Source organism: Sus scrofa, chromosome 18 (genome assembly GCF_000003025.6).
Source record: "Sus scrofa isolate TJ Tabasco breed Duroc chromosome 18, Sscrofa11.1, whole genome shotgun sequence".
Taxonomy (NCBI): Eukaryota; Metazoa; Chordata; class Mammalia; order Artiodactyla; family Suidae; genus Sus; species Sus scrofa.
Window position 1 is genome coordinate 9,081,572 of NC_010460.4, and position 12,399 is coordinate 9,093,970.

Sequence of the window (12,399 nt, forward strand, 5' to 3'; positions counted from 1 at the left end):
CTATATTATTATATAGTTGTAGGTTATTCATTCTCTATGTAGTGTTCATTGTGTCATTATAATATGATTTCTTTTTCTATCTACTATGTGACAAGCATTTGAATAATTTTCAATTTGCAGCTATTACGAATGCTGCTGCTATGAATAGTCTACCTGTCGTTTGGTGAACATGTGTCCATGTGGGTTGGTATATACTAGGGAAGAATTGTGGGGCCCGGAGTAGATACTGCCAACAGTGTTACAAGTGACTGTACCAATTTACAAACCCTTTGGCCTTGTGTGAGAGTACTACTTGTCTCACATAAAGGTTTTTTTTTATAATTTTAATAATTTCCCTAAGGAAAAGAAACAAGTAATCCATGGATTTGAAAAAAAAATGTTAACTACTCTGAAAAAGAAGATCAGGAGTTCCCGTCGTGGCGCACTGGTTAACGAATCCAACTAAGAACCATGAGGTTGCGGGTTCGGTCCCTGCCCTTTCTTAGTGGGTTAAGGATCCGGCGTTGCCGTGAGCTGTGGTGTAGGTCGCAGACGCGGCTCAGATCCCGCGTTGCTGTGGCTCTGGCATAGGCCTGTGGCTACAGCTCCGATTGGACCCCTAGCCTGGGAACCTCCATATGCTACGGGAGCGGCCCAAGAAATAGCAAAAAGCCAAAAAAAAAAAAAAGGAAAAAGAAGATCATAGCTCTCTATTTCAGCCAAATTCCATGGGGCCTGTCATCTGCAGTTTTTAACATTCAGTTGTGAATGCACCTAATTTAATTTTGTTAAATAACCAGGAAAATATCATGAGTCATTAATTGGTTAAAGCTAAATTCCAGGGGGAAAATGAGATTGACTCTTTTCTTAGATTGGTATTTTTAAATACTGGTATAGGGATATTATTGTTAGTTTAGTTTTTATCTTTAGAAAATTAATGCGGTTTAGGAAGTTAAGGTATAATGTATTTACAGTTTTATAATGGCATGGATTTAGGCTATGGTAATTAATGAAAATACCTCAGAGCTTTCTATAGTTTTAAATTTTAAAAAAAATTGGAATGACATTTGAAATGGCAATTTCCTTTTAGGTGATGTGGCAGTGAAAATGTTGAATGTGACAGCACCCACACCTCAGCAGTTACAGGCCTTCAAAAATGAAGTAGGAGTACTCAGGTGAGCTTGTATGACTTACATTTTAAAGAGAAGTTATCTTTATCAACTTGGGTTTTCCAGTGATGGTCACTGTTAGCTTTATGGATTTACTCAAAATGGATAAAACAGAGTGCATTTTATCTTTATTTCTCTTTAGTATAAACAGAGTATATTTATACTAAAGTATGAGTATATTTTATCTTTAACCATATTCTTTTAGCTAGTATGCAATATTATATGGTGTAGCTGTTAGAAAAAATTATTTCTTGCATGAATTAATGGAAATAGAATGTTCTGATCACGAGCAGCAATACTTCCATTTATGGAAATAATTTGTTCTATTTCAGAGAGCAGGACAGGGAAGCCAGTGGTGGAAGTTGTAGGAAAATGATTTTTTTCTCAATCTCACTCCAATTTTTTTTTCTTTTTCTTTTTTGTTAGGGCTGCACCCATGGCATATGGAGGTTCCCAGGCTAGGGGTCCAGTCGAAGCTACAGCTGCCGGCCTGTGCCACAGCCACAGCAACGCAGGATCCAAGCCGTGTCTGTGACCTACCCCACAGCTCACGACAATACCAGACCCACTGAGCAAGGCCAAGGATCAAACCCGCAACTTCATGGGTTCCTAGTTGGATTCGTTTCCCCTGTGCCATGACAGGAACTCCTTCCCAAATTTTCTAATAATAGACTCACTTAAAAAAAAAAAAAAAGTAGTTCCCACTGTGGCACGGTGAGATCGGTGTTGTCTTTGCAGTGGCTCAGGCAGCTGCAGGGGTGGGAGTTCAATCTCTGGCCTAGCAGAGTGGGTGAAGGATCCGGCATTGCCATAGATGTGGTGTGGGTTCCAGCTGCAACTTGGATTGGATCCCTGGCCCGGAGCTTCCATATGCCATGGAGTGGCCAAAAAAAAGAGTAATGGAAACAGGCTACAGACTATTTGATGAGAGTCCATATTTTAAGGTATTTAAGTATCCCTAGAGGTGCCTAATGTCCCTAGAGGTATATTAAAAAAGATGCTTACGAAAAGGGTAGGATTTATTTATTCTTTTTATTTATTTTTATTTGGTTTGACTTGATTTTTGTCTTTTTAGGGCTGCACCCGTGGCATGTGGAAATTTCCAGGCTAGGGGTCAAATCAGAGCTATAGCTGCTGGCCTTCACCACAGCCACAGCAACACAAGATCCTAGCTGTATCTGCAACCTATGCCATAACTCACAGCAATGCCAGATCCTTAACCCACTGAGCGAAGCCAGGGATCAAACCTGCGTCCTCACAGAAAGAGCATTGGGTCCTTAACCTGCTGAGCCACAGTGGGAAATCCCTTTTGAAAAATATGTTTTTCTGACCACATCTTACTGATAAGTAGACTGCTTTGGCCCCCATTTTTTAAGATTTGCTAAAGTTTATCAATTACTGTCACATTTCTTTTTTACAGGAAAACTCGACATGTGAATATCCTACTCTTCATGGGTTATTCAACAAAGCCACAACTGGCTATTGTTACCCAGTGGTGTGAGGGCTCCAGCTTATATCATCATCTCCACATCATTGAGACCAAATTCGAGATGATCAAACTTATAGATATTGCACGGCAGACTGCACAGGGCATGGAGTAAGTGCCATTTTGTTTAATCTCTTATAAATTACTTTTGAAGGCTTGAGGATATTTTAAAGGTTTTAGCTGTTACTTTGAATTGCATTTTCATTTACCATCCAGCTACATGTGGATACTTTTAACTAAGGCCTAGCAGTATGCTATTAGAAATAAAATATAGTCTAGTATAGTACAATCTTCAAAACATATATCAAATATTTATTAATAAATGTGTAACTGCAAATTATGTTGAGCATGCTGTCATTTAGCTAAGCAATAAAGGTTTAAAAGATAAATATTGGCCAAAAAAAATAAAACCCCATTAAAAATTCATAAACAGTTATTGAAGTATATAAAATGATTGTTCGTTATCCTTTCAGACTATTTTCTCAGTGTGCACATATTTTCTACTGAAAAATAATCGTCTGCATGAAATAAGATGAAATATAAAGTAAAACAAAAATTCTGGTCCTTTTTAAGGACTTCAAGGTGACTTGTTCATATCCATTGAATTTTGCTGTGTAATTTAAGAGATAAAGTTACCTTATAAAATTTATCATAAGCCAATAGGAAACCGACTATGAAGAATAAGTTTTGCATGCCAAATACAAATAAATAGGTAAATCAAAAGATAAAATTGGGAGCTCTCTTGCAGTACCGTAGGTTAAGGATCTGGTATTGTCACTGCAGAGGCTTGGGTCAGTGCTGTGGTTTGGGTTCAATCCCTGGTCTAGGAACTTCCACATGCCACAAGCATGGCGAAAACAACCAACCAACCAAAAAAACGTAAAATTAAATTAATTGTGAAAGCACTTAGATAAAAAAATTGAGGCGTTCCTGTCCTGGCTCAATGGTTAACGAACCTGACTAGTATCTGTGGGTACATGGGTTCAATCCCTGGCCTCGATTAGCGGGTTAAGCAGGTTAAGGATCTGGTATTGCAGTGAGCTCTGGTGTAGGTTGCAGACACAGCTCAGATCTCATGTTGCTATGGCTATGGTGTAGGCTGGTGGCTACAGCTCCAATTCGACCTCTAGTCTGGGAACTTCTATATGCCGCAGGTGTGGCCCTAAAAAGACAAAAATCAAACAAAAATTTTTAGTAAAATATAAATTTAAAAACTATGGATAGTTTAAAATATGCATGTATCTTATTTCAATATTTTATTGTATACAAATGGCGTTCACATGCTGAGGTCGTTATGTCATTTGATCTTTATAATGTCATGAAGTAAATACTTTTTATTTTCTGTTTACAGTTAAGGAAACTGAGGCTTCTAGAAATGACTTGTCTAAGGCTATACATTTAATTAACAGCAACAAAACTGTTTAACTCAGAGTTTTTTACTCCCAAGCCCTTATTCTTTCTCCAAAACTACTATACTACTTTTGCATTACAAAAATTAGCATAAAAAGGTAAAAGAGTATGTATGTACTAATTAATACATAAAACTCTGACTCAAGATATTTTATAGCAAATAAGCTAGAAGCAAGACTCAAAACCAGGTCTAGCTCTCATATCTTTCCATTGTCCCACCCTCTCCGTCTCAAAACTAGGCAATATATCTGTAATTTAGATTGTTTATAAGCCTGTGTTCAACCAAAATCCTTATTCCAGGAAATTATTACCTCCTTCAGAAATATTCCCACTCATCCAATAGACTTTAAAACAATTCCACTTTTCATGTAAGTTAGAATCTGCTGGCATTGCCATGAGCTTTGGTGTAGGCCAAGAGCTACAGCTCCGATTTAACTCTTAGCCTGGGAACCTCCATGTGCTGCAAGTGCAGCCCTAAAAAGCCAAAAAAAAAAAAAAAAAAAAAAAAGTTAGAATCTGAATCTGTGCAAATCCAAAGGGTTACATTAAATCTTGTGAAAAGTAAACCATGGTCCGAATAGTGAACATTGAGAGAGAAAAAAGGTTCTTTCTGTTCCCACCCCTCCGGTCTCTTGCTATTCCTTCCGCAGGCCAAGCGTGTTCTTTGCTCAGGGCCTTTGTACTTTTCTCTTTCTGGGATAAGTACTTTTGCCACAAATATTCATAGAGCTTCTCTCATGTCTCTGTTCACATGTTGCGTTTTTTTTTTAGGGCCACACCCACGACATATGGAGGTTCCCAGGCCTGGGTTCTAATCGGAACTACACCTGCCGGCCTACACCACAGCCACAGCAACGTGGGATCCAAGCAGCGTCTGCGAACTACACCACAGCTCACGGCAACACCGGATCCTTAATCTACTGAGCAAGGCCAGGGATCAAATCCGTAACCTCATGGTTCCTAGTCAGACTTGTTTCTGCTGTGTGACAACAGGAACTCCCACATGTTGCCTTTTAAAGGAAGACTTTTCCAGTCACATTATATAATTAACATGTTCCTACCCACTCTGTCCCTCTATACCCCATTCTTGTTTTTAACACCCAACTCCATATGACATGTTTGTTAATTATTGTCTGTCATCCCCACTAGAATACAAGCTGTACATGGCAGTGCTCTTGTTTTGTTCATTGTTTTATCTCTGATGCCTAGAGCAAGGCCTGGGCTGAGATAGGTAAGAATTAAGAAATGAAAGAATGAATCCACACAACTGCATATTCTTGAGAAGTTTACCTTCCAGAAGAGAAAGCAGCCAAATCCTTCTCATATCAAAACTGAGAAATGTCAAGGAAAGGAAAAATAGTCAAAGAAGTAATTAAAGAATAAGAGAGAGGAAAAGGCTTTTGCTCTACAGAGAGGCGGCAGAATTGAATGGTATTAAAAATTGCTTTAGAAACAGTGATGTGGCATGAAGTGCCAGTGTTAAAACGAGAAGTGGCGGTAGAGAAGACGACTGTCAAATTGGAATAGTTCTGTAGTCTGGGGATAGTTAGTGAAGAGGCAGTATTTCCCATTGCTTTACAGCTCAGAATCTGTAAGTATAAAACTTTACATCTCTTTATTTACTCTTGAAATACTTTGCTCACATTTTTAAGTAAATCTTACTACGATGAGTGTATCTGGCTGTGAAGGTACATCATCCTACAAGTTTATTCTATATTTTAATGGATGAAAAAGTATTAGTTATACAATTTAAGCCTTCCAACAGATTATTATTATTATTTTTAGGGCCGCAGCCTTGGCATATGGAGGTTCCCAGGCTAGGGGTCTAATCAGAGCTACAGCTGCCAGCCTGTGCCAGAGCCACAGCAATGCAGGATCCGAGCTGCATCTGCGACCTACACCACAGCTCATGGCAACGCCGGATCCTTGACCCACTTGAGCAAGCCCAGGGATCGAACCCTCAGCCTCATGGTTCCTAGTCGGATTCATTTCTGCTGTGCCATGACAGGAATTCCCAGATTATTATTATTACTTTTTACCAGCTTAAAATTAACCAAAGAAGATACAGTTTCCTTTTTTCCCTTTCAATTCTTTTTAAGAAAATATGTGCAACTGGTTAAATGCACCAGCACATTTTTAGTTTCTCCAATCTTTTTGGCAGATTGAAAATCTTCTTATTGAAATGGTGTGTGGTTTTCACATTTAAGTGACAGATTTTTGCTCTCTTGAAATGCCACTAAAACTGTAATAATGATTTTTTTTGTAAAAGCATGATCATATAAAAATAGAGATAATGGAGAGGAAGATAAAAGTAGCAATAACATTTTAGAAGCTAGAAAGCATATGGGGAAGTGATAGTGGATGTGGCATACCCCCCAAAAAACCAGATTATTAGTTGGCAATGGGGAAATGAAAACGAACCTGATTTATACGGCAGAATCCTCAAGTCTTAGAAACTGGCAGTGTGATGTTATCTCCAGAGGAGGAAGAGTGCATAAATGAAAAAGCCTGTCTGAAATGTTTCTCTAAATCCCTTCTCCTGCTCTGCACCTCTGGGTGGCTCACCCTTCCCTACCTGGCAGTACACTGGAAATGTATTCTCTGGAAAGGGGAGATACAAAGATCTCTGGACAGGAAACACAGGGAAATGGTAGGGACAGAGGACGTTGAGTGACCGCCTACCAAGGGATGAATGCAGCGTCCCCAGCACTGTCTTTTCATTTGACTCCCCGAGTGCTAGCAGCCAAACCTTCCTCTTTGGGCAGGAGCTTGGAAGAGTCTTCTCTGAGAAATCTTACCAGCCAGAGGAAAGACCCAGGAATTCTGCCTAGATGAGCGTGCATGGGAGCTCAAAAGCAAGAAGCCCGTCTGTGTGCTCAGAGCTTTCAGACATCTTTTTAGTCTCACCTAGTCTGAGTAAAGACAAATTATCTCCCAAATACCAGACATCAGAGGACAGGTCTCTGATGCCGATGAGAGAGACCAAATGGGGAAAAGACAACCAGGAGTAAACACACTCAGGGCAAGGAGGAGAGATTCCCCCCTCCAAAAAAACCCAAAAAAAACAAAAACCCACAATCCTATCCGTTTCCTCAAAGGTAGAAGATTTTCTATCCATGAAATAAGAACAGATGCTTTATAAGGAATATTCAGATAAAGAAAAAATGTTAAAATTTATAATATACTGAAAAATTACAGTCAATTTAAACTTTTGAATGTAGAATTCTTTTTCCACCGACCTCTACCATCATTTCACAAAGGAAAGAACAAGCTAGATGTAGCTGAGCAGTAAATCCATAGACCTTTTTTTTTTTTTAATTTGCTTGTTTTTATTTTATTTTAAAAATTTTTTTGGCTGTGCCCACAGCATATGGAAGTTCCTAGACTACGGATCAAACCCATACCACAGCAGCAACCCAAGCCACTGCAGTGACAGTGTCAGATCCTTAACCTGCTGTGCCCAAGAGGACTCCCATAGACTCAATAGCTGCTTAATAATGTACTTCTGCAAAGGCTTCGTTTTAAATAATCTACTCCCTGAATGATTTCCAGATCCTGTTGAAAGTCATCTTTTCTGACTACTTTCCAAAACTTATTCTAAAATCACAAAGTAGGAGTTTTCTTGTGGCACAGCAGGTTAAGGATCAAGCATTGTCAAGCTGTGGTACAGCTTCAATCCCTGGCCCAGTAATTCCCACATACTACTAGGTGTGGTCAAAAAAGAAAAAAAGAAAATGAAGTCACAGGGTATAAGCAGAACAAGAGCATACTAATTCATTGTATAAAGTCCTGGGGTCGTGGTCATTCATAAGATAAAATGTTTAGTAATTAGGAAGGTTGAATCATTAGGACATTCAAATGTGTCACCTTAATTGGATTACAGAATATAAGCATATGGTGGTTAGGTGACATTTTTCCTGTGTGGTTCGGTCTTCCCTCCTCAGTAAAAGATTATTTCTGATTCCTAGGTTAACTTTAAGAGAGCAGAGCTATTCTTTTTTTTTTTTTTTTTTTTTTTTGGTCTTTTTCGGGCCACACCAGCAGCCTACTGAGGTTCCCAGGCTAGGGGTTGAATCAGAGTTGTAGCTGCTGGCCTACACCATAGCTCACAGCAACACCAGATCCTTAACCAACTAAGCAAGGCCAGGGATCGAACCTGCATCCTCATGGATGCTAGTTGGATTTGTTTCCACTGAGCCATGATGGGAACTCCAAGAGCAGACCTATTCCAGGGGTAGATAGATATTGAAAGATTCACTGTTAGGAAACAGGGTTCATGTAGTATCTGTATCACCTTCTCACCTGACAGTCATTGATTCTGCGTAAGGACCAGGATATTTTAAGAATAATATTAGTAAAGAAATCTCAGGAATTGCCTGTCATATCATTTGCAGGACTTTTCACTAAAGCCTAATATTTATTATATAATTTTAAATTTAGCTTTATTAGAAAATTTACTGGGAGTTCTCACTTGTGGCTCAGTGGTAGCAAACCTGACTGGTATCCATGAGGATACGGGTTCGATCCCCGGCCTCTCCCAGTAGGTTAAAGATCCAGCATTGCCATGAACTGTGGTGTAGGTCACAGACACAGCTTGGATCAGGTGTTGCGATGGCTGTGGTGTAGGCCAGCATCTGCAGCTCCAGCTCACCCGCTAGACTGGGAACTTGGATATGCTACAAGCGCAGCCCTAAAAAGCAAAAAAAAAAAAAGGAAGAAGAGGCGTTCCCGTCGTGGCTCAGTGGTTAACAAACCCGACCGGCATCCATGAGGACTCAGGTTCGATCCCTGACCTTGCTCAGAGGGTTGAGGATGCAGTGCTGCCATGAGCTATTGTGTAGGTTGCAGACGCAGCTCGGATATCGCATTGCTGTAGCTGTGGCATAGGCTGGTGACTACAGCTCCGATTGGGCCCCATATACTGCAGGTGAGGCCCTAAAAGAAAGACAAAAAAAAGAGACAGAGGGACTTTAGGACTTACACTGTGGCGCAGTGGGTTAAGAATCTAACTGCAGGAGTTCCTGTCATGGCTCATTGGTTAACGAATCCGACTAGGAACCATGAGGTGGTGGGTTCGATCCCTGGCCTTCCTCAGTGGCTTGAGGATCTGGCGTTGCCATGAGCCATGGTGTAGGTCGCAGACTCAGCTCAGGTCTGGCGTTGCTGTGGCTGCAGCTCCAATTCAACCCCTAGCCTAGAAACTTCCGTATGCCACGGGTGCGGCCTTATAAAGAAAAAAAAAGTTGTGGAGGTCCCTTCCTTGATCCCACTTCCCTCTCAAGCTATCACCTCACTCCTCTTTTTTCTTTTACAGTGAAACTTCTCACAAGAGTTGTTGATATTCACTCTAATTTATTTCCTCCCCTTTTATCTTGGACCCCACTCCAATCAGGCTTTTGGCCCTGACATGTCAGTGAAATATCTCTGAATGAGATAGTTACCATGTTGCTAGTGCTAGTGGTTACATACTCAGCCCTTCATCTGTTTGACCCATCAGGTACATGATGCAGTTAATCACACTCTTCTTCATGAAACCCCTTCTTGATCCCTTATTACTAAGAATGTGGTCTGAGTAACATCTCTACCACCTGGGAGCCTTTTTAAAATGTTGAGTTTTAGGTACCACCCCAGGTCTTTGAATTGAAGGCTGTATTTTAACAAGCTCCCTAAGTGATTTGTGTTGATACTACAGTTTAAGAAGCACTGCTTTAAATCATATTCTCCTGAGTTTCCTTCTACTTTACATCTGTTCTTCTCATCTAGTTTTTCAGCTCTCTAACCTCTCAATATTAGAATAGTCCAAGGATTACATTCCCTCTGTGATCTCATCCAGTTTTATGACTCAAAGTGCCATTTAATTAGCATTTCAATGCCAGTCTCCAGCCAGTTCATTTGCTCTGAACTCCAGACTAGCGTATCTAACTGCTCACCATCACTTGATTGTCTAAAGGACATCTCAAATTTCATATGTCTAATATTTAGGTCCTAATCTTTTCCCTCAAGCCTGCCCTTCCTACACCCTTTGCATCTCAGTAACTGGCAGCTTTCTTCTTCCAACTGCGGATGTCTCACGTTTTGTACTGAATTTGTGACCTCTTTTTTTCACACTACACAACCAGTCTATTAATGAGATCCTGTTGGTTCTATCTTTAAAATATATTTAGAATCTTACGACTTCTCATCACCTGTTTTGCTATCACCTGAATTCAAACCACAGTTATCTTGGAGTTCCAGCTGTGGCGAAGTGGGTTAAGAATCCAACAGGAGTTCCCGTCGTGGTGCGGTGATTAACAAATCCGACTAGAAACCATGAGGTTGCGGTTTTGGTCCCCGGCCTTGCTCAGTGGGTTAAGGATCCACTGTTGCTGTGAGCCGTGGTGTAGGTTGCAGACGTGGCTTGGATCCTGCGTTGCTGTGGCTCTGGCATAGGCCGGCAGCTACAGCTCCAATTCAGCCCCTAGCCTGGGAACCTCCATATGCCATGGGAGCTGCCCTAGAAAAGGCAAAAAGACAAAAATAAACAAATAAATTAAAAAAAAAAAAAAAAGAATCTGACAGCTGCAGCTCAGGTCGCTGCAGAAATGCGAGTTTGATCCCTGGTGCAGCACAGTGGGTCAGGGATCCGATGTTGCTGCACCTGTGACTGATTCAGTCCCTGGCCTGGGAACTTCCATATGCTGTGGGTGTGAGCATAAAAAGAAAAACAAAAACAAAAGATTTATCTCTTCACTAGGTTAGTGCCTTGCTTCCACACTTATACCCACCTTTCATTTATTCTCAACACAGCAGCCAGAGTGATCCTTTTAAGACTTAGGTCAAATTCTGTGGCTCCTCTGCTTCTCCATTGCCTTCACATTTCATGCAGAGAGGAACCCACAGTCCTTATGATAGTCTCTTCTCAACGTGACCAGCACCGAAACCCTCCCTCCCCCACAGCCCAATTTCTATTACCTCTCTCAGCTCATTTACTACTCTTCTCCCTCGTTTTCTGTTCTGAGCCAGTTTGGCTTCTCTGTCATTCGTAGATCATGGGAAGCATACACCTGCCTTAGGACTTTGTCCTTGCTAGTCTCTCTGCCTGCTGTGTTTTTATCCCACGTCTGTATGACTCTCTCCCTCCCTTCCTTTGAATCTTTACTCAAAATGTCCTTTGAAGAGAGGCCTTCCCTGGCCTAAATTACAACCCCTGCAACTTAGCATTTTCTGTCTCCCACCTGTACAGTACTATATATTCTATTGCTACATCTTTTTTATATTCTATATTCCATACTAACATACAAGCCCCGTGAGGATAGGGATTTTCTGCTTTATCTCCAAGACTTAGAACCATTGTTGCATAGAACATAGTGGGCTTTCAATAAATCGTGTTAAATGAAAGAGGAGTTCCCATCGTGGCTCAGTGGAAATGAATCTGACTAGTAACCATGAGGTTGCAGGTTTGACCCCAGGCCTCGCTCAGTGGGTTAAGGATCTGGCATTGTTGTGAGCTGTCGTGTAGTAGATGCGGCCTGTATCTGGCATTCCTGTGGCTGTGGTGTAGACGGCAGCTGTAGTTCCAGTTCGACCCCTAGCCTGGGAGCCTCCATATGCCTCGGGTGCAGCCCTGAAAAGCTAAATAAATAAATAAATAATAAATGAAAGAAATAACCAGTGAAGGTAAACATTATGCTCTCCATTTTACAGTTTAGGAACCAGAGCTTAGAGAAATTATGTCATATACCCAAAGTCATATGGCTAGTAAGTGACATGGTTGGATTTCAGACCCAAACCTGTACACTCAAAATCTATGACCTTGGAGTTCCCATTGTAGCTCAGTGGTAATGAACCCAACTAGTATCCATGAGGACACAGGTTCGATCCCTGACCTCCCTCATTGGGTCAAGGATCTGGTGTTGCCATGAGCTGTGGTATAAGTCCCATACATGTCTTGGATCCCATGTTGCATTGGCTGTGGTGTAGGCCGGCAGCTGTAGCTCCGATTCAGCTCCTAGCCTGGGAACTTCCACATGCCCCAGGTGAGACCCTAAAAAGCAAACAAGCAAAAAACCATGCCCTTTCCACTATTCCTCTCTGGTCATGTCGCTTAGGTCCTGTGGGCTCTGGTTTTCTCATCAGCATAATTCCCATTGATCTCTGGCCCAGGATCTTCCCCATGCCACAAGCACAGCCAGAAAAGAAAAAGACAAAGGAAAAGAGGATAGCATGGTTTTTGCTCTTCCATCCATATGATATTCCATGTTTACAATGCATTTTCATTTTTTATCTTCAGGCCAGTGCTGTTCTTAAAGAACTATGATGAGAGTATTTTCAAAAGAGGGAAATTATTTGTAGAAATTCACCAGTTGACCCTAAAAT

At 41.0% G+C, this 12,399-nt stretch overlaps 1 protein-coding gene across 9 annotated transcripts in view; it reads left to right on the forward strand.

The window, feature by feature from the left end:
- The window catches only part of BRAF (B-Raf proto-oncogene, serine/threonine kinase), a 174,596-nt gene that overhangs the window by 123,609 nt on the left and 38,588 nt on the right, over positions 1-12,399 (forward strand). For all 9 annotated transcript variants that reach the window (XR_002340233.1, XR_002340234.1, XM_021078584.1 and 6 more), the window contains 2 exons: positions 1,070-1,154; positions 2,569-2,745. Coding sequence is in view for 7 of the 9 variants with exons in the window: in XM_021078584.1 (XP_020934243.1) it covers positions 1,070-1,154; positions 2,569-2,745 (262 nt within the window). In the remaining 2 variants the exon portion in view is untranslated. The remainder of the gene's footprint in view (positions 1-1,069; positions 1,155-2,568; positions 2,746-12,399) is intronic.